Source organism: Typopeltis vanoorti, chromosome 2, assembly GCF_054136105.1.
Source record: "Typopeltis vanoorti isolate ZY-2024b chromosome 2, IOZ_Tvanoo_1.0, whole genome shotgun sequence".
Lineage (NCBI taxonomy): Eukaryota > Metazoa > Arthropoda > Arachnida > Uropygi > Thelyphonidae > Typopeltis > Typopeltis vanoorti.
This window is the reverse complement of record NC_143550.1, coordinates 29,003,467-29,025,516: the sequence shown is the minus strand read 5'-3', so window position 1 is coordinate 29,025,516 and position 22,050 is coordinate 29,003,467. Positions and strand designations below refer to the sequence as shown.

At 36.0% G+C, this 22,050-nt stretch overlaps 2 protein-coding genes across 3 annotated transcripts in view; one reads left to right on the top strand and one right to left on the bottom strand.

The window, feature by feature from the left end:
* The window catches only part of LOC150108900 (chromatin remodeling protein domino-like), a 731,915-nt gene extending 728,565 nt beyond the window's left edge, over nucleotides 1-3,350 (bottom strand). The window contains exon 1 of the mRNA XM_090410792.1: nucleotides 3,213-3,350. The gene's annotated coding sequence lies outside the window, so the exon portion shown is untranslated. The remainder of the gene's footprint in view (nucleotides 1-3,212) is intronic.
* Nucleotides 3,351-3,504: 154 nt separating this feature from the next.
* The window catches only part of LOC150108899 (nucleolar complex protein 4 homolog B), a 226,746-nt gene continuing 208,200 nt past the window's right edge, over nucleotides 3,505-22,050 (top strand). For both annotated transcript variants that reach the window (XM_090410813.1, XM_090410804.1), the window contains exon 1: nucleotides 3,505-3,654. In XM_090410813.1, coding sequence (XP_090266939.1) covers nucleotides 3,517-3,654 — 138 coding nt within the window. In that variant the 5' untranslated portion in view covers nucleotides 3,505-3,516. The remainder of the gene's footprint in view (nucleotides 3,655-22,050) is intronic.

Sequence of the window (22,050 nt, the reverse complement as noted above, 5' to 3'; positions counted from 1 at the left end):
ACATAAAGTTCCTCAAGACTCATCGAGGGGAGGTCCCCCCCCCTAAGAAACACAAAGTCTATCATACCACTCAAACTCATTGAGTCATCATCACTCCTTCCCGCTGTTCAACCAAGCAAAAGAACTCCCCAGTGTCAACCCTGTAACCACCTCTCAACAGTTTAAAAGTCTCAATCATATCACCTCTCCTTCATCTATCCACCAAACTCTGCAGTTCACATTCCCTCAGCCAATCCTCATAACCAAAATTGTACAGTCCTGAAACCGTCTTTGTCATCCGTCTCTGTACCCTTTCCACAGTTAATTTATCCCCTTCAAATCCTGGCGACCCAATTTGAGAACAATAGTCTAAGTGTGGTCTGATCAGAGACTTATACAACAGAACGATAACCCTTTTATCTCTGCAGGTCAGTGTCCTTCTCATAATTGCAACAATCCTCTGTGTTACCTTCACCACCTTTGCCTAAATTTCAGGTTTCTATCAATCATCAATCCCAGATCTCTTGTCTCCCCTACTTCTTCCAGTATAACTCCTCCCATAGAGTATGCAGCATCCCATCGATGTTTCCCAAACCTTAAGACCTTACATTTTGCTGCATTAAACTGACACCCCTTCCATTCGTTTGCCCATCTATCTAGCTTATTCAAATCCTCTTGCAGGGCTACCACATCTGCACTATTACTAATAATCCTTCCCAGCTTCGCATCATCTGCAAACAACTGAATATCCCCTTGCAATGTCATTGATATAAAGGTTAAACAATATAGGTCCTAGTACTGAGCCCTGTGGGACCCCACATGTAACTCTCTGCCTCCTTGAAACTGCTCCACCATACACAACTCTCTGATATCTATCAGACAGCGAATCCTGAATCCAGTTGGCCAATCTGACATCCAAACCCATGTGCTGCAACTTAAATATCAGCTTATCATGTGGCACCCTGTCAAATGCCTTCGCTAAGTCTAAGAAAATTGCAGTATATGCCTTTCCCTCATCTAATATCTCCCAACAATTTTTTTCCTATTAATTACCTCCCAGCCAATTGTTGCAAGAGCAGCATTTACAACATGATATATGCTGTTAGTGATGACTAAATAACTACACTGTGATCTTTGCTATAATCACTCTACCAACTACTCTTCTTAAACATCCATCAATGTAATCCTGCCATAAATATTCGTTCACTTGCCACATAGCAGATTTTCCTTGAATTATCTTCGGCCCAAATCACTCCTTGGAGGTGTCACATAATAATAATACATTTCACCTCGTTATATTTTATATTTCTCACGCATCTGTTTGTTAACAAATGGCTTGTATCTCTCCCTCACTGCTTTCCTGATTCCACTCTTTTTTGATTTATTCACATAATTCTTGATATACAATTGTGCACTGCTTTTGTCATAAATTCCCATGGTCTGTCAACCACTTTTCACCATAACTCATCTATCTAGTTGATAGAGATTCTCATAATTATAACTCTACACATATCTTCTTCACAGTATATGTGCATAATATCAGAGGAAAATTTTTGTTTTAAAATTGTAAAGTCATCCTACAAAGGTATGCTAATAAACAAATGACTGACCCACACCCACTCTCTCACAAAGGAGAGGTTTGAAGAAATCCAAGCAGTTTTTCCTTGAATTATCTTTGGCCCAAATCACTCCTTGGAGGTGTCACATAATAATAATACATTTCACCTCGTTATATTTTATATTTTTCACGCATCTGATTGTTAACAAATGGCTTGTACCTCTCCCTCACTGCTTCCTTGATTCCACTCTTTTTTGATTTATTCACATAATTCTTGATATACAATTGTGCACTGCTTTTGTCATAAATTCCCATGGTCTGTCAACCACTTTTCACCATAACTCATCTATCTAGTTGATAGAGATTCTCATAATTATAACTCTACACATATCTTCACAGTATATGTGCATAATAACAGAGGAAAATTTGTTTTAAAATTGTAAAGTTATCCTACAAAAGTATGCTAATAAACAAGTGACTGACCCACACCCACTCTCTCACAAAGGAGAGGTTTGAAGAAATCCAAGCAGTTATGATGGATGTCTCTAGATTATTTGACACAGTGGCTTCCTGAGCAAACAGTGGTCTTACACATGCTCTTCCAGCAAATGAATGTACAATGTTCTTCACCTGTGATCATATGTGTAGATTTCAGAACGTCTACACCAGGAGTTTTTTTTTTTCTTTTTCTCCAAACCTACTATATTCCTACATTCCAGAATGGTAGGCAAATGAAGAAAGAAACTAACATAGTAGTAGTGAATACACTATTGTTGAATGAATTTAAAATGAAGCAATAGCTGACATGGAATTCTGCATGATAATAAAAATTCAGCAGAAAAATGAAATCCCTTATCTCTTCATAAATACTTAAATTTTAGGAAATATTAACACATTTCTGCAGTTCTAAAACTTGATCAGAATATTAAGCATCCTTGCTCTTCAAACATTTTACTTAAACAATACTTTTTTACAAAACAATATTTTTTGTAGGGAACTTTTTTTTAATAATATATATTATTAAAAAAAAAGTTCACTACAAAAAAAATATTATCTTTGCCAATGAATACATTTAACACTGTATCAACTTGAAGCAATTGAATTACTAGTATTATTATCGGGTTAATAGTATGATTCAAAAGTTCTAGATCTCATGGGAGAATGATATCAAACTGAATTAGATTAATAATCCGGCAGCAGTAAACATTTCCCACTGGAATTGTGATAATTAAATAAAAGAGCAAATAAGCATACACTAATTCTCAAAATTACGACTTTTAAATACTAGTAATATGAAACACGATTTACAGAAGAAACAGTTGACATCTCATAAATATATGGTAAACAAATAACAGGAGAATAATAATAGCTGGAGAAAACATTGATTTGGAGTTGTTGATCATAATTGTTACTTCAAAATTAAAGAAATGGAAATATATGTACTAGACGATTAAAGAAATTATTACGTGTATAATATTTTATTTGAACATGCGTAATACAATAACATTTAAACAGACACACATGCTTGTCACAAACTTAGCCCCATTACCGGTACGGAGTACCCGCTAGTCTCACGTGGTTACCCGAACCAAACGATCATCAGCGCGCTATCGACAACGCTAACAAAAGACTGCGCAGTCGCCATTTTATAAGATTGTCGAAACTAGGTACATACCTAAAATCAGACCACTTCTTTATAGCAAAATGTGATCCATCTACTGATAAAAAATTTTAATGTATATTTCCAAAACAACAATCAGCATATTTAGATTTTCTCCTACTTCAGCGAGAATGATTTAGCCATTCTTTTTTGCGTTAAAGAATTCTAGTGATACAACCACATAAGCAACTCCAACACCCGAAATGGCTGACTCGCGAATGTAAGTGCTCATTCAGTGCGCATGTCCTCTTCAGACTAGTATTGAACACTGTATGACGGCATTCCCTTTTCTCATTGGTTCGGTTTCTAAGTCTTAAACATGGCTCCGGTGAGAGAGGAGAAAATGGCAAAATCTAACTCAAATTCTGAAATTAATCGAATAAAAGAAAAAATGAGACTCTTCTTAGAAAGTCGAATGAATTCCAATAATCTAGCTGACATCATATCCACTTTACAGGTGAGTTCTCACATTATAGATTGTTTTAATCGACTTCTTGTAATTTATTAAATAATCATTAGAGCTCTACAATCTTACTTTACATACAGAATTTGATTTTTCTATTCACGCAACTCGATTAAATTCTAAAGTAGAGGAATTTATAATCACACAGTTTGAATGGATTAAAAAATTCATGAGATTGAACAAGTGATTAAGAAATGTATTAGCAAATTATCTTGGCGAGTAATTATTGTGGAGATACAGATTGGAGAGGTGAAGTGTGTAAGAAAAAAAGAAATGGAAATCTCTTGTGTTCGTGGCGGACCATTATTTTTTAAGTAGTATGTGACAGAAAGGACTTGTACAGCCCATTAAATCAGGTTATTTCAAAGTGTAATCATAACCTAGCCATCCTGCCTCCATTTGATGAAGTGACCATGCAGGTCTCACCTGGGAATAAGAGGGGTTTAGTTTAGACGGGAATGATGACAAATTTGTCTGTCTGTAGGATTCCTTAATACCAGAGGTGCGGGCTCTTCCCCCCCCCCCCCTCCAAAGAAAAAGGAAAAAAACACTAGAAAATTTTCCAAAAATCTTTTCCTAATTAAAATTATTTTTTAATTAATGTTGTGTCATGTCTTCTATTTCTATACTACTTATGAATCAGCGATCATTGCAGATGATCAGTCATAGGTCGTATGCGGTGCGTAGTGTGTAATCTCAAATCGTCTACTCGACGCGGGGGGATGGAGGGCTCCCTCCCCAAGATTAAATCCTGAATGCACTACTCCTTGATACAGTATATTCGATTTATTTACCACTAGGTTGTGAGTCAAATTATATCAGACTTAACCTCAGTCCATACTTCCCATTGGTGACTTTAATGGGCACAACTGCATAATTCAGAGGGCCCAGTCAGAAGATTGAATTCTAGAATATTGGAGTAGGAAAAAAGAGGAATTTCTCTGCTGCGTGTTCCATGTAAGAATTATGCAAGCATACATGAGAAGAGGGTGGGAAAAAATTGTCAAAAAGAAACTTGGAGAAGTGCATGTTGTGTTGAGATCAGACAGAGATTGTGAAGATAGGATTTTCATTTTATGACAAATAGATAAGAAATAAGATAAGGGAATATGACAAGGATCTGCACATAAGTTTTGTAGATGCAGAAAAGCCATACAACACTTGCTCAGAGGAATGTTTTTCAAAACACTACTAATACGTGTGATAAATGGAATATTAGTCTGCATGGTTAGCCTAGTGGCTGTGCGCTTCGCAACCATATGTCTGGGGGAAAAGTATCCTAGGTTCGATTCCCATTGGAGACATGAGGAGCTGAAGGATCTTCCTCAACCATAGCCAAGTTAGCCAGTCTTGGCCATAGGCAGCAGGGTTTTTTCCCCAGTTTATCCTGGGGTTGTTCCTCCTGCAAAGCAGGCAAACTGGTCCTGTGAACACACATGGGATTCTACCCGGAATAAGGAGCAACCAACCTGTTCCACGGGATTATTGGTTATGGAAGCTTACGCAGTAAAATGTGTAGGCCTGCACAAAAGCGTTAAAGAGAGGGAGAGAGAACTGGAACATTATACAGTATAATGCATAGTCTAGATTTAAATTGTAAGTCAGATTAGAATTGAAGGAAATACAGGAAGGTGGTTTGATGTCAAATCAGTGGGTAAGAAAAGGTTGCATACTCTCTCCACTCTAATTCATCATCTATATGGATCACATTATGAAAGAAAGTAGCATTAAACCTGATATTAGAATTGGGTATGTCAAACGTAGCCATTTATTTTATGCAGATGATATTGTACTCCTAAATACATCTCATGCAAATCTCTAAGATTCTCTAACTAAACATGTTAAAAAAATGTAACAAATTGGCCATGAAAATAAGCAATAAAAAATGCCAAAATTGTGAAAATAGGCAGAAATATAGAGAACCTATAGAACAAGTAAATTATTTAATTTATTTAAGTACAGTTTTTAGTCAAGATGGCAAATTAACTTTTGAAATAGACAACAGAATAAGCAAAGCTAATATGGGGGACCCAATTGAATAAATTTATACAGAATAAAACGAAATTAGCCAAACTATATACAAGATGGTGTTCAAACTAATTTTAATTTATGGATCTGAGAGTTGGGTTAGAAATAAACTACTTGATTAAAGATTAGAAACCACAGATATGTGAGTTCTGAGAGGAGCCTGAACAGATAACATCAATGGCAGAATCGTATAAAGAATGAAGACATTAGGAAGGAACTTGAAATTATTCACATTCAAAAATGTGTGTGAGAAAGAAAATTTTTCAAAACAGGTTTTGATGCTAAGAAAGCAGGAAAAATGACCCAAGAAAGATCAAGGTCTAGGTGGATTGATTCAGTCAGAAGTACCTTAGAAGAATGAAATGTTAGACGGAACAGTATGGTGGCTTGACAGATAACAGATTAATCTGGAGGAAAATTTTTGATATGAGATTAATAATAATGTAAACTTAATCATGTGTTGCCATCATAGTAGCCTGAACAGCATTCCTTAATGATACACATTAGGAAATTGATGATAATTATATTTTCATTACATAAAGAAAATTATAGAGACCTTCCTTGGTTGGCTCTCTCAACTTATCCATTTTTAAGAATTGTTGAAACAATTACCCACAGGACATGTCATTTGTCCTTATGAGAGCACTCTGACTAGAATTACAATCTATAAGAGACAACTTGGGTGGAAGGGGTGGTGAAGCGAAATACATAGCCTCTCCCACTCAAATGTCAACCTCACCTTCCCGTGGTCCATCCTGTTCTAAAAGTACAAACGAGGCACTGGCGACCGAGTATGGGCAGTATAACCTTAACACCCTAACAGAGTAAATGCTGTTAGATCTGCCTGTCCAGAGGCATTAGGTAGCAGCACTACCACTGGACTTACCCAGCGACAGGTTAGTAACCTGCCCTGGGAAAATTCAAAATACTTTCAAGTTTCATGCAAAGAAAAGCCGGACAGACTGTCAGGGAAAAGACCACAACCCAGGAAACGGTAAACGAAATTGGAAAAAGGAACACATAATGAAGATTGCAACATGGAATGTGAGAAGCATTGCACACACAAAGAAGAAGAACTTGATAAACAACTAAACCAAGCTAACATAAAGATATGTATAGTAACAGAAACAAAGAAAAAACAAAAAGGTACAAAAGAAACAAACAACTATATACAAATCTACAGTGGGGTAAAAAAAGAAGAAAGAGCAAAAGCAGGTATAATGATTATGGTACATAAATCCCTAAAGAACAATATTGTATATTACAACTATTTGAATGAAAGACTAATAGAAATTAGACTCAAGACATTAAGAGGCCACATAACAATAATTGGTGCATATGCACCAGAAGAGGGAAAAGAAGAAGACAGTAATATATTTTATAAAGAATTACAGAATGCCATAGATAAAACAAACAAAACTGACTATTTACTACGAGCAGGAGATTTAAATGCCAGAATAGGAAACAGAAAATACAAAACAAACATAGGTAAATTTGGCGAAGATACATGTAATCAAAATGGTCGCAGATTGCGCGATTTTGTCATTTATAATAATATGAGAATAATGAATTCAATGTTTAAACACAAGGAAATACATAAATATACTTGGTCAGCCAGAGGATACAAATCAGTAATTGACTACGTTATCACAAATTTTAAATTAGCGGAGTTAATTTTAGACGTAAGAGCATATCGAGGCTTTGAATTAAACCCTGATCATTATATGGTATCAGCAAAAATTCGTTTTAAACCAAAGTGGCTAAAAACACAGAATTGAAAATTCTTACCAGCCAAGCTACAAAATTTCTTCATTACAGGATCCTCACGTTAGACTACAATATCAGAAATGCACAAACTTAAAAACAGAAACCACACATGAATCATGTGACATAGAAAACGAATGGGAAAATTTGAAACAAATTCTCACAAAAGCAGCAACAGAAACCTTAGGAATAAAGCACAAATGGATTAGAAAAAGAGGACTACGAAACTGGAACAAAGAAATAGAAAATATAATAAAAACCAAAAAGGACAGTTACCAGAAATGGCTAAATTCCAAAACAATAGAAGCAGAAATAGAGTATAACAGAAATAGTGCAATTGCAAAACGAGAAGTAAGGAAAAAACATAGAGAAAGATGGAACAATTTACTAACAGAACTAGAAAAGGATTTATTTAAGCCACAACCCAAAACTTATAAAGTAATAAAATACAGGAATAAAGAAATAAAAGAAAAGATAAAAATACAAACAATAGATTTTGAAAAATGGGTGACCTATTTCCAAAATCTCTGGACAGATGAGAACAATGAATTAAAATTTTATAAGACAAAGAATGACCTAATAGAAAATATCACAATGTTAGAACTGAAAAATATAATAAAGAAGATGAAAAATAGGAAAATGCCAGGAGAAGACAATATAAATATAGTACTATACAAAAATGCAGGTGAAAAATTTAATGAAAGACTTTTGAAATTTTTTAATATGGTTTGGATGTCCGGAAAAACCCCTTACTCTTGGAAAAAAGCACTGGTCATCCCAATCTATAAAAAAGGAAATAAAGACAATTGCAATAATTATAGGGGAATTAGCCTGGTGAATACAGGATATAAAATATATGCAAGAATATTAAAAGAGAAACTAAGCAGCATTGTAGAAAACAAATTACTAGAAGAACAAAATGGCTTCCGAAAAGGCCGATCCTGCATAGATCCAATTTTTACTTTAAAATTATTAATAGAAAAGAGAAGAGAATTTCAAAAAGAAACACGTGGCGTTTATCGATTATGAAGAAGCTTTTGACAAAATTAGTCGACAAAAATTGTTTAAAATATTAACCAATTTAAACATACCAAACCAACTTTTACAATCTATTCAAGAAATATATGCAGGAAATAAAATAGCAGTTAAATTAGAACACACCTCAGAATGGAAGATATAATATATCAAGAGGAGTACGACAAGGATGTACCCTCTCACCTCTGCTTTTCAATATATATATATAAATGAAATATTAACAATCTGGAAACAGCATAACCCATTTGGTATACAAATGACCCTGCAAATGAAGATAGATACACTACTATTTGCAGATGATCAAATAGTATTAGCTACATCAGAAGATGACGTACAAAGATCATTAAAATCATTAAATGATATCTCAAAGCAATATAATATGATAATATCCAAAGAAAAAACAAAAATAATGGCATTCAAAGGAGAAAACCCAATAAGAAATAAAATAGTAATAGATAATAAAATACTAGAACAAGTAAACACTTTCAGATACTTGGGATGTGATCTATCATACGAAGAAGAAAAAGACATAGACACCAAAATATCAAACTTTGTCAAAGTAAATGGCATAATAAATAGTATATTTAAGCCATTGCTGGTACAAAAACACACTAGAATCAGACTATATAATGTCTTGTCAAAACCAGCTCTACTATACGGAAGCAAAACATGGACCATGAAAAGGAAAGATGAAAAACGAATTCAAACAGCAGAAATGAAGTTCCTCAGAAAAACAGCTGGATATACCAAGTGGGACCACAAAACAAATGAAGAAATCTTACAATCCCTAAAAATGAAACCAATTAATCACTACATAAGACAGTATAAACAAAAATGGCTAGAACATTTAAATCGAATAGACAACAGCAGGCTACCAAAAATATTATACAGATACAAAATAAGTGGAAAAAGAAGAATCGGAAGACCAAGAAAGAGATGGCATGAGACCGGAACAGGCCACATGGCCTATATTCCATGATAAGAAGAAGAAGAGACAACATGATTCTTAACGAATATTTTCCATCCAAATAACAACACATCTTGAATAATTTTTCTCTTACTATTAGTCCATCAACTGAGAGAATTTCCATTCCTTACAAAGAGGGCATTTCTGAACACATTATTATTATTATTATTCAGGCCTCCATGGAGTCAAAAGACTCATCGTGTGAGGTCCTTCCTAAGAACACAGTCTGTCAAGACTCATCGAGGGGAGGTCCCCACCCCCTAAGAAACACAAAGTCTGTCATACCACTCATTAAACTCATTGACGTTTTCACTCCCACCACTCCATCAGGCAATGCATTCCACGGTTCAACCACCCTCCACGCAAAGAAACTCTTGCTCACAGTTTCCTTTCGTAACTTCCAGGGATGGCCTCTTGTCATCACTCCTTCCCGCTGTTCAACCAAGCGAAAGAACTCCCCAGTGTCAACCCTGTAACCACCTCTCAACAGTTTAAAAGTTTCAATCATATCACCTCTTCTTCTTCTATCCACCAAACTCTGCAGTCCACATTCCCTCAGCCAATCCTCATAACTATCCTTGTACAGTCCTGAAACTATCTTTGTCATACGTCTTTGTATCCTTTCCACAGTTAATTTATCCCCTTCAAATCCTGAGGACCAAATCTGAGAACAATAGTCCAAGTGTGGTCTGATCAGAGACTTATACAACGGAATGATAACCCTCTTATCTCTGCAGTCAGTGTCCTTCTCATAATTGCAGCAATCCTCTGTGTTACCTTTACCACCTTTGCGATATGTCCCCTAAACTTCAGGTTTCTATTAATCATCAACCCCAGATCTCTTGTATTCCCTACTTCCTCCAGTATAACTCCTCCCATAGAGTATGCAGCATCCCATCGATGTTTCCCAAACCTCAAGACCTTACATTTTGTTGCATTAAACTGACATCCCCATTCATTTGCCCATCTATCTAGCTTATTTAAATCCTCTTGCAGGGCTACCACATCTGCACTATTACTAATAATCCTTCTCAGCTTTGCACCATCTGCAAACAACTGAATATCCCCTTGCAATCCACTGGCAATGTCATTGATATAAAGATTAAACAATATAGGTCCTAGTACTGAGCCCTGTGGGACCCCACTTGTAACCCTCTGCCTCCTTGTAACTGCTCCACCATACACAACTCATTTCAAAAGTTTTTAAAAAATTTTAATTCCAGACACTCCTCAAGCCAGTAAACAAGATTGTTTTGATCTTGCCTTCCATCCCTTGCTTGTCTTGCCCGAGTGTACCAGATTCCTTGTTCATGCAGTATCTCCAAGCCAATGATGTTATCCAATGTTCTGATTGCTGCATGTCAATACAGCAATCAGAACATTGGATAACATCCGTTTTTCTCTGACCTGAGAAAGCTGGTCTTGCAAAACATGGAGTTTCTATTATCCACTAGACCCTATGGGACAACACAAGTCATTTGAAATTTGAGAGATCTCCAACATTCATTTGTAATATATATATCTGCAATGCTCGCACACACACACACACATAGACATGTATTCCTAGGTTGATTTATTCATCATCTTTGACTCCATGAGGTCTTGGGGTAATAATAATAATAATATCTTACATACTTTCTGTTTGCTATGCAAATAATTGTATATGTCTTTCTATGCAAATATCTTGTCATATTAAACTTGATATTAAGTGCTTCCATAGCACAGTTGGAAGAAAAACAGTACATTACACTCTTTGATTGGAAAAAAGCCAGAGTTTAATTCTCATCATGACGAGAGGAATCTTTATGTGGACGTTTTCAATTAAAAGTGAGTTAACCGATCTCATACAGAGCCTGCAGGATTTTTTTCTCCTGGAAACTCAGGTTGTTTCATCCCACATACAGACAAATCAGCCATCAGAACATGCAATTTACAGACAAAAATTACCATTGCTGGGGTGAGCAGTTGATGGTAGTTGTGTGTAGTAGTTGAGATGGTGACGTATGGGTGTACGTAGTGGAGTGGAGTGCCCTCTTTTAAATTAAAGTAAGATAATAATATCTTGATTTAATTTTATTTTTAATTTATTGATTTTTCTTTTAAAATCTCTGAACCATACTCTTTTACATCTTTGTAACAAGCTTTGTACACCTTTCCCCTTCATCTGCATTTGTTTATATCTGTGCTAAAGACAATGCTCCAAGTTCTCATCAGTTTCTAATAGTTACATGGGAAAACAGTTGAACCGAAGCAGTCTACAATCTCTATCCATTCCTTTCTTGTTTCACATGTTGATCTGTTCTCTTTGTATATTCATTTTGATGTGATGAGATATAGTACGCTCACAGAATATCGAGACCCCTTCGATACTTCTGCACATGTCAACAGAAGGAGAATCCATTCCGATACTAGGGTAATCAATCCGTATTGTGGGATGAGTTGTTTATTATTACATGATGGAAAACTAAATTCTCTTTTATGATCATTGTAGTTTTTGAAGTGGTAACTATTTTGCTTGTATAACAGTTGGAAAATTTTACCTATAAAGCATGTGATTTCAGTGTTGTTGACCAATTCGTTCATCGCCTTATTTCTTTCTCCCCTTCAACATGAATTGGCTCTTCTTGGCAGTCTTCCAACGAGAGCTCTCCCTTCTGTGGTCGGACTATATCACAAAATATAAGTGATTTATATTAAATTACTTATTAACCTTACATAATTTACATATATAGTGATTTAATGATATCCATGAATTTAGTATTACTTAATCAGCAAAACGAAGACGTTAAAGTTGCAGAGTTTAGGGAATAGGCAAAAAAGAAAATAATAAATGTAAATAAGCATAAGTGATATAATTGTTGATGAAATTTCATTACAGGATTAATACAGAGGATCATACATAGAACAAAGTTTATTATTATTATTTGGGTCCTTCGTGAAGCCATATGACTCATCATGGGAGCCTATCTTAAGTATCACAGGCAACAGTTTCTCACACCATTCACCAAACTTGTTCACCATTTCAACTTCTAAGAATGGCCCTTGTTCTTGTTCCTTCCCTTTGTTCTACCATACAAAAGATTGTGCTATTGTCAATCCTGTAACTATCTCTCAGTGGTTTGAATTTCTTAGTCATATCACCTCTTCATCTTTGCATTCTACATGCCATCAGTCTCTTCTCATAACTGACATTATAAAAAAAAATATATCATTTTTGTAATTTTCCACTGTACCTTCCTGGAATTAGTTTATTCCTTTTAAATCTTGGTGACCAGTTTACTATAATAAAATGCCGAAGTAAACTGATATCCCTATTCATTCACTGACCTGTCCACCTTATTTACATCCCGGTCATCTGCAAACAACTCAGAATGTAGATACTAACAATGTCATTGATATAAAGAATAAACAGATGTCCCAATACCGAGCCCTCTGGAACCCCATTTGCAATCTTCTTCCTTGATATCTCTCCCTCGTTTAAAAATCTCTGATATCTAAACCCAGTCTGAACTTAAATATCAGCTTGTCACATACCTTCCTCTCAGATGCCGTTTGTAAAATCCAAAAAAATGGCAGTATATGCTTTTCCCTTATCAACTGCTCTTATTAATTGATTATAAAAAGCAATCAGATTACCAACGTGAGTGCCTCTAGCAAATCCATGCCAATCTTCAGATAACAGCACCCTTGTCTGCTCAATTCTGTATATAATCTATTTTTTCCAAATAATTAGCAATTATGGAAGAAACACAAACTAGTCTATAGTTTGACACCTTCAGTCTGCTACCACCGCCCTTCAGTGGCACTATCTTATCCTTCGTCCACTCTTTGGGCACCTTTCCCATAGCAAGAATTTCACTGGAGCTAGATCAATGGAGCTGTCATTTCTTTGGTATATTCTAAAATAAATAATACAAGAGTAAGCATGACTTGTAGGTTTGTTTTTAAAAATTAGTCATTAACATGTGTCCCATGTATTCGGCTGTTAATCCAGATTCATAATCATCCTACATTAAAGCATGCAAGAAATACAAAACTGCAATCAGTAAATCAAAATCTCATGTTGAAAGCGCCAACAGCGGAGAATTCATTCTGTCCAAATGACAGTCATGATTTTTGGACCTTTACAACCATCATTATCATCAAATTCCTGATCAAGGGGTGTACAGGATATTATAGTACTACATGAAAAATTTACATCGTTACTAACTTCATATCTGCAATTTTCTTCAAAATCAATCTGTTACTTGTCAAGACTTAAACATTATCTGATCTTATATTTCTGTCTTCCAAGGCACTTTTTACCGTATCGATCCACCTATATCTTAGTCTTCCTCTGGGTCTTTTTCCTGCCAACCTGGAAGAGAACATTTGTTTTGCTAATCTTTCCTCGCCCATTCTGTTTAAGTGACCATACTACCTGAGATTAGCTCTTCTAACACACTCCTGGATGCTAACAATGTCGAGTTCTTTCCTAATATCCTCGTTTTTAATATGATATTGCCATTTATCATTTGTTCACACCATAATCTTTCTCGGGACTCTCGGATCCATAAGTTAAAATTGGTTTCAACACTACCTCGTATGCAGCTAATTTAGTATTTTGAATAATTTCTCTCTTATTCCATATAAATTTATTCAGGTGACATACCAGCTTTGTTGTTTCTGTTGTATATTTCCATATTTAATTTACCATTGTCACTATAGCTTCTCCATTCACAATGCAGTTGATATTTTCAATGCTACTGCCTATTTTCATTGTCTTTACCTTGTTATTACTGACCTTTATACCATATCTATTACAAGAGTTAATCAATTTAATCAAGCAATCTTGGAGACTTTTTTCAGATTTATTTAGTAGTATAACATCATCTGCATAGAGCAAAGAGCTGACATTAACATCACAGCTATAGCCATTGAATATACCAGGAGGTATCATGCTAGTCACCTTATCCTTGGGACAAGTACGACTTAGAAGGGCTTAGGATAGCTCTGTAACAGGCTAGTAGACTTAACACATAGAAGAGAGAAGAACAACATCATCTACATAAAGCAAAGAGCTGACATTAACATCTACAATTCTGATATCATGTTTAATACCACTTTCCTTCATAATGTGATCCATATAGATAATGAATAACAGAGGGGATAATGTACATCCTTGTCTCACACCAGATTTAACATTAAATCATCTTCCTGTGCTACTTTCAATTCTAACTGCTGACTTAGAAACTCAAATAAAGGCTAAGTATTGCTTGATATAATGCCTACTGACACCATACAATTGTAGCATTTTGAATAGCTTCTCTCTTGCACCTCGTCATTTGCTTTATCCAGATCCACAAAACTTAAATACAGATCTTTGTTATATTCCCATGATTTCTCAACTATTTGCCATAAAGTGAAAATCTGATCCTGACAGCCTCTATTTACCCTGAATCCAGCTTGTTCTTCACCAAGCTTCTCTTCCACAATCCTTCTCAACCATTTCTCAAGTATACTGACATAAATTTTACCAGGAACACTCAGTAGAGAAATATCTCTGTAATTCTCACATTCATTTTACTTGCCTTTTTAAATATGGGTACTATGATAACTTTACTCCAATCATCTGGAATTCGTCCCTCTGTTCAGGCCTTCTGAACTATGCAGTGCAGCCACTGTAAGACTTTTATTCCTCCATATTTGAGCATTTCTGGTTGAATATCATCTACACCAGCTGCATTTCCACATTTCAGGCTTTTGAAGGCTTTTTCTACTTCAAGTATAGATATGTATTCCTGATTGCATGTCTTGTCAGTGTTCATTACCACTGCGCAGTCACTGATTGTGTCATTTAGCAATTTTTCAAAGTAATTACTCTAATTCAAGGATATCTTTTTCTCCAGTTTTCGTGTCACCTTTATCATCTCTAATTCCTTTCACAGCGCTCTTTCCTTCAATTCTGAGTTTTTTTCAACAACCACCAGAATATCTTGCCATCTTCTTGATATTTATTTTCTATGTTCTTACCAAAGTCTTCCTATGCCTTTAGTTTAGCTAATTTTACAGTGTTTGGCTTTCTTACATTTGGCTCTGTATTCTCTAAATGCACAAGCTGATTTATTTGCCATGAACATTTGATATACTTTCTTCTTTTCCTTCACTGCCACTTTAACTTCCAGTGTCCACCATGGAGTTCTGATTTTTCTATCCTTGCAGACAATCTCACCACATGTCTCTGGCTGAATCAGACAGTGTTTTCTTCAGGATTTGCTACCGAATCCTCAAGGTTCCTGTTCTCAAACTCTTTCATTTTTTCTTAAATAATGTTTGTGTATTTTAGTCTACAGTTCACATCTGAGAGCTGCTCAACTTTTATTCACTTTAAAACTTCCTTACATGTTCTTGGTGCATGGGAGGTGGTCAAGAACTGTTTGCAGGAGGCAATGGTTGACTGTATACCAAGAGTCCGAATAATAAATCAGGTAGGGGTTAAATGGATAAATAACACTATTAAGCTTGAGCTGCAAAAAAAGAAACAATTGTGGAGGGAATTTAAGGAGAAGGGTGACCATCAGGTGCATGAACAGTATAAAGCTCAGGCCAGGATGGTAACAAGGGTGGTAAGAAAAGCAAAAGCAGATTACGAAAGGAAATTGGCCATGCAGGCTAAAGAGAATCCCAAACAGTTTTTTGCGGATGATGCAAAGTTGGGTAGGGCAATAGTGAATGCAGATGACGTCAAAATTTTGCAGGATGATTTGGATAGATTGGAGGTCTGGGCTAGGGAGAATGGATGTCAATTTAATGTGGCAAAATGTAAGGTTATGCATTTTGGGGTGAAAAGATGGGAGGCAGTTTACTGCATTGGTGGAACTGTGCTCCAGGAAATTGATGAGGCACGAGATTTAGGAGTGTTGGTGGATAAGGAATTGAAATTTAGGGGACACATTGCAAAAGTGGCCAAATCAGCTCATCAAATCACTTGGTTGCTGAAGAATACGTTGACAAACAGAGACAAGCAGGTTATTGTTCCTCTGTATCGAGCCTTGATAAGACCTCATCTCGACTACTGTGCTCAGATTTGGTCACCTAGGTTTCTTCTTGATGGGGAGGAGGTGGAGAGGATCCAGAGGCGAGTGACCAAGATGATAGCAGGTCTGTGGAATGAACCGTATGAGAACAGGTTGAGGATTTGTGGGTTGCAAAAATTGGTTGATAGGCGGAGGAGGGGAGATATGATTGAGACATTCAAATTACTGAAGGGTTTCTATAAAATTAATTCAGAAGATATTTTTGAGAACAGGGCTGGTTGTGGGAGGACTAGGGGACATCCATGGAAACTGGGCAAAAGTGTGGTTAGTAAAGGTGTTAGAGCTGGGTTCTTTACTTTTAGAGTAGTGAATGAGTGGAATGCGCTCCCTGAGTCTGTGGTGGATGCTGTGACAGTGAATGAGTTTAAGGCGAGGTATGATAGATACTGTATGAATGTCGAATAGTTGTGATGAAAATGATTTGGGGCCTCCCTCGATGAGTCTAATGACTCCCTGGAGTTGCCCGTAATAATAATAATAATAATAATAATGTTCTTCTTTTCAATATGAAAGTTAATCATATCCTGCTTGAGACTAAATGGTGATCACTGCCAATTTCAAAGCCTCTGTACACTCTAGTGTCCTGCACCAGTGAGAAAACATCACTATGAACAATAACATAGTCAATGAGATTTTTCTTATTCCTTGCCTCTTCTCTCCATGTGAATTTGTGCACATTTTTATGTCTCACAGCCACTGTCATCTGCATGTTGTCTAGCATTATGTGAATCCCAAATGGAATGAATGTGATGCTATACTTCATTATTTCCACTGTTGTATTCAAACATATATTCTGCATTTCACTTTGAATTCTTTTTGGATGTCTAAGTCTTGATTCCACAAGAAATATATCAAGCCTGTTCTTAATCGCTATCAAGCATGTAGCTGGCTTTCATCAAATCATCTTTATTTTCTGCCTACTCTATAGCTGAAAATTTCTGTAAGGTAATTATCAATTATCCAGAAGTGATTTAGAAAAGACAAAAACAAGGAACTTTTTTCATATTCAAAATGCACTCATACATTCTTTTTTCACAAAACTAAAAGTTGTGACTTTTGTTCAACCTACTTTCACTACTACCCCCTCTCCCAAAAAAAAAAAGAGAGAGAGAGGGGTTCTTGGTTGTCAACCAGTTCTTGCTTTGATGATATTGCTAAATGGCCTTCTACAATTTCACATTTATACTATTCATTTGATCTCTTCTCCTGCAAGTTTTTGTTTGTTTTTGCCATGGATGAGCTGAGGATTTGATAATCCTGAAATCCCATGTTGCTCCAGCCAAAGCTAGAGCAACATGGGACTGGCCTTTCATCTTCTCTTTTTTACTCATCGACACATTCTGCGGTTCACTGCAAATAAAGAAAGCTTTTTTGATGACACCTTATTGCACTCTTTCTTATTTAACAAACCATTACACTACACAAAAGATTGACACTTAAAATATTCACTTCTTCAGCCTTAATTATGATGATCAGTTAATTTCACTGCTTGCAAAACCCAATTTTGATTTTATTTTTTGGAACAAAGAATCCTGTTTTTCCTTTTAAATCTACTAATACCCTATTACAACTGTATTACTGCACCACTGCTGCTGCTACTACTTATAACCATCTAATAAATATAAGTGCACTCAAGCTCTACAGGGCGACTTAGTGAAAGGTCATTGAAAGTTATTGTTGAAAAGATAAGTTTTATTTTTGTAGTAAACTAGTGATCTGGATTTGCATTTCAATGTAGTTTTGTTTATTTTTCATAGCTTAGCATTTGAGTGATTGAAACAGACATTTCTTTTACTATTTTTTGATGCTTATGGCAAAAAAAATCCAAAAACAACCAATCTTGATTTTATTTTTTAGAACAAAGAATCCTGTTCTTCTTTTTAAACCTACTACTACCCCACTACAACTGTACTGCTACTTATAAGTGGCTCTTGAGCTCTACAGGGCCACTTAGTGAAAGGTCATTGAAAGTTATTATTGAAAAGATAAGGCTTTATTTTTGTAGTAAACTAGAGATCTGGAATTGCTGTGAACAATAATTGAAGTGAGCTAGAAAACAGGAAGTAAGAGGCAAGCAAAAGATAAGGAGAGAGGAACTGGTGAGACTTCAATTGGTTATAAATGAGAATAGAGAAGAATGGAAGATGGACAGGGATTTGTGGGGGGGGGGCAGATCAGGGTGGACAAGGCAACACAGCATAAAGAGAGTGGATGTTGGAAGTAGTAGAGAATGGTTAGGTTTTGGGAAATCACAACCAACAAGTGGTATGTGCAAGACTGGTAATAGACCTTCAAGCGAATTGTTGTTTTTATTTACAAATGCCAGGAACACTAGAAATAAGGGAGATGAAATGGTTTCACTGATTGAGTTTGCGTAAAAATTGTTGGAATGTGAAACATGGAAACTGAAACATCACTGGATAAGTATGATAGCCTGATGGGAATAAAAATGGAAGGAGAAGGGTATGTTCTTAAGGACAAGAAGGAAGAGGGGGTGCTGTTGGTGATAGCAGGCAAATTATGTTCACACCAAGTAGAGATGTGAGATGTAAACAATGGCAATGATTTTAAGTTAGTATGTTGTAAGGTGGAGGTTGACAGGAAGAGATACTAGTTGGATGCTGCTGCAGGCTAGGCAATATAGAGGGTGGTGATGAAGAAATGTATAAACAACTTGGGTTAGTTAACAAGGGAAGGGTGATTTTAATTATGACAGTATAGACTGGAATGAAAACATATAATTTAAAATAAGAAAAATGAAGTTCTTGAGCGTCAACTATCTTAGGCAGTATGTAAAGGAGGACCTTAATTATGACAGTATAGATTGGAATGAAAACATAATTTAAAATAAGAAAAATGAAGTTCTTGAGAGTCAACTATCTTAGGTAGTATGTAAAGGAGGACGTGAGAGTTTTAGTTCTGATCATTTCAGATCTAAAACCTCCTATGATGAGTCTCCTACTCCAGGGAGGTAAGATGTTAATAATAATAAAAAACATGGCCAGATTTCTCTTCTTACATTACTCTTAACTCCATAACTGGTAATTAGTTTACGGAATTAACAACGCATATAAAGTATATTAATTCCCCTTCCTAGACACTTTAATCACCCGCCAGCTTGATGGATCTTTGGTTTTCTCTGTTCACAGAAAACCCACCCATACTGGCAGATACATTCACCAGCAGTTTCCCCCCCCCCCCTCACAACAATATGGGGTTATAAAAACACTACATAACAGGGCAAAATTAATCTGCTCAGATGACAAGGCCCTAACTACTGAACTAAACCACATCCTCAACACTTTCTTAGCCAATGGCTATAACCCCAAAAAAATCCAAAAAATACTAAAACCAGTAAACCACAACCCCCTCCCCCACTCCACAATAAAGATTACACCAAGTCTATCACCATCCCCTACATCCAGGGCACCTCTGAGAAAATAACCAATATCCTCAAAAAATATGACCTTACTTCCTGTTACAGACCATATAAAATGTTGGCATCCCTTATCCGCTCTACCAAAGACCAACCACTTCCCCTAGACCTACCTGGTGTATACCAGGTCCTTTGCAGCTGCAAATTGTCCTACTTTGGCCAAACAGGCAGAACAACAAATATCAGGATTTCAGAAAACAAAGACTACATCCGGTTTCACCAGTACAGCTGCTCTGGGCTGGCAGACCATGCCTTAGATACCCACCATAAAATTCGTTGGAAGAAAACAAAAATAATTCATCGCAGCAAGTTTAAATACAAAAGATTATTCAAAGAATCTTCAGTAGCTCTAAAAAACATTCCTAACCTTAACAAATTTGGATGCATAAGACTATCCCAAATTTGGGAGACTTACATTATGAGAACTTCAGCCCAACTGCCAAGACTACCAAATTAGCCCGCCAGAGGGCACCATTAGAACTTTAGGAACAATATTAGTTTCTTGCTTTCTTCCTCATTTGCTTTGTGTTAGTGCCTGCATGCATATACCATATCTTTATGTTCCTGAAGATGGCAATGTGATGTTGCCGAAATATAGAAGTTATTCATTAAAGTTACCTTTAATTAATATACTTTATATGCGTTGTTAATTCCGTAAACTAATTACCAGTTATGTCTGACCAACGTATAAGCCTTGCTACTAGAATCTTAATTCCCAGTCTTTCTTAGCATAAACATAACTCAAGTATCTTCTCTTCAACATCCAAGAAATTTGGTTTCCCTTTCACTCCAAGTATTACTATACCTCAGAACAGCTGTTATCTAAACAAATTTCAAATCTGTCCAATTATTCTTATTTCACGGTCATTGCCATGGGGTTTAAAGACAAATCATGAGAGACTAACACTAACACTTAGCTTAATTTCCTTCTCCCATGCTTATTTACAGTGGCGGCTGGTGACAATAGAAACAGGTGGGGCCAGGGGCCAAAAACAACTTAATTTTTTATATTTATATAGTGGGTTCTATTATTGATTTATAATTATTATTTCTATTACAATAATGTTTAGTCAGAATCCATTGAGACATTGAGCTACTAATTGTTTAAAATTGTAATAAAAATTTAAACTTTAAAATAAATTATAACAAAAAACGACAACAATAATTAAACACTAAAAACAATAAAACAGATCAACAACGAGAATAAATAATAAGACAATGAAAGAATCGCGCGCTATTTATGTACAAACGCAGTGACTGGACCAGACTAAATGGGCACCAAAATAAGCGTTGTGCCCTGTAAACAACCACGATTGCTAGTGCATGTGCTTCACAATCATAGACTCGCGCGCTGTGTACGTACGTGCCAACACAGTGACTGGGCCAGACTAAACGGACCCCAAAATAAGCGTTGTGTCTGGTAAACAAACACGATTGCTAGTGCACGTGCTTCACAATAAAAGAATCGTGCACTATGTTCATACATGCCAACACAGTGACTAGGCCAGACTAAACTGGCCCCAAGATGAGCATTGCACCTGGTAAACAAACATGATCGCTAGTGCATGTGCCTCATACATGCCCTGTATTCTACACGTATAAAATAGGACCAGCCGTGGCTGTCCCCAGAGACTGTACTACAGTAATTTTTTTTATTAAACAATAAAACCTGTTGGAAATAGATCAAAAAATAATAATTACAAGAAACATTTTTTAAAACTACAATTATTGGGCTAGTTATACAAATATAGGTGGGGGCTGGCCCCTATAGACAAGCTGCCCCTGCTTATTTATATATATATATATCATGTACTCTTATAAAATCCCTTAAGCACCTTGTGTGTTTCTATCATATTTCCCCTCTTAGTGAAATAATATTTGGTTTACAGATCAAGTATTGATAAAATTTATTAACTCTACCAACTAGTTTCGCCACACTTTAACTGTTGGCATCTTCAGGGCACTGACATATATTATTATTATTATTATTATTATTATTATTATTATTTTGACACCTCCAGGGAGTCCAAGGACTCATCGAGGGAGAGTGTGCCGACAGCATCGAACGATTGGCCCCCTTCCAA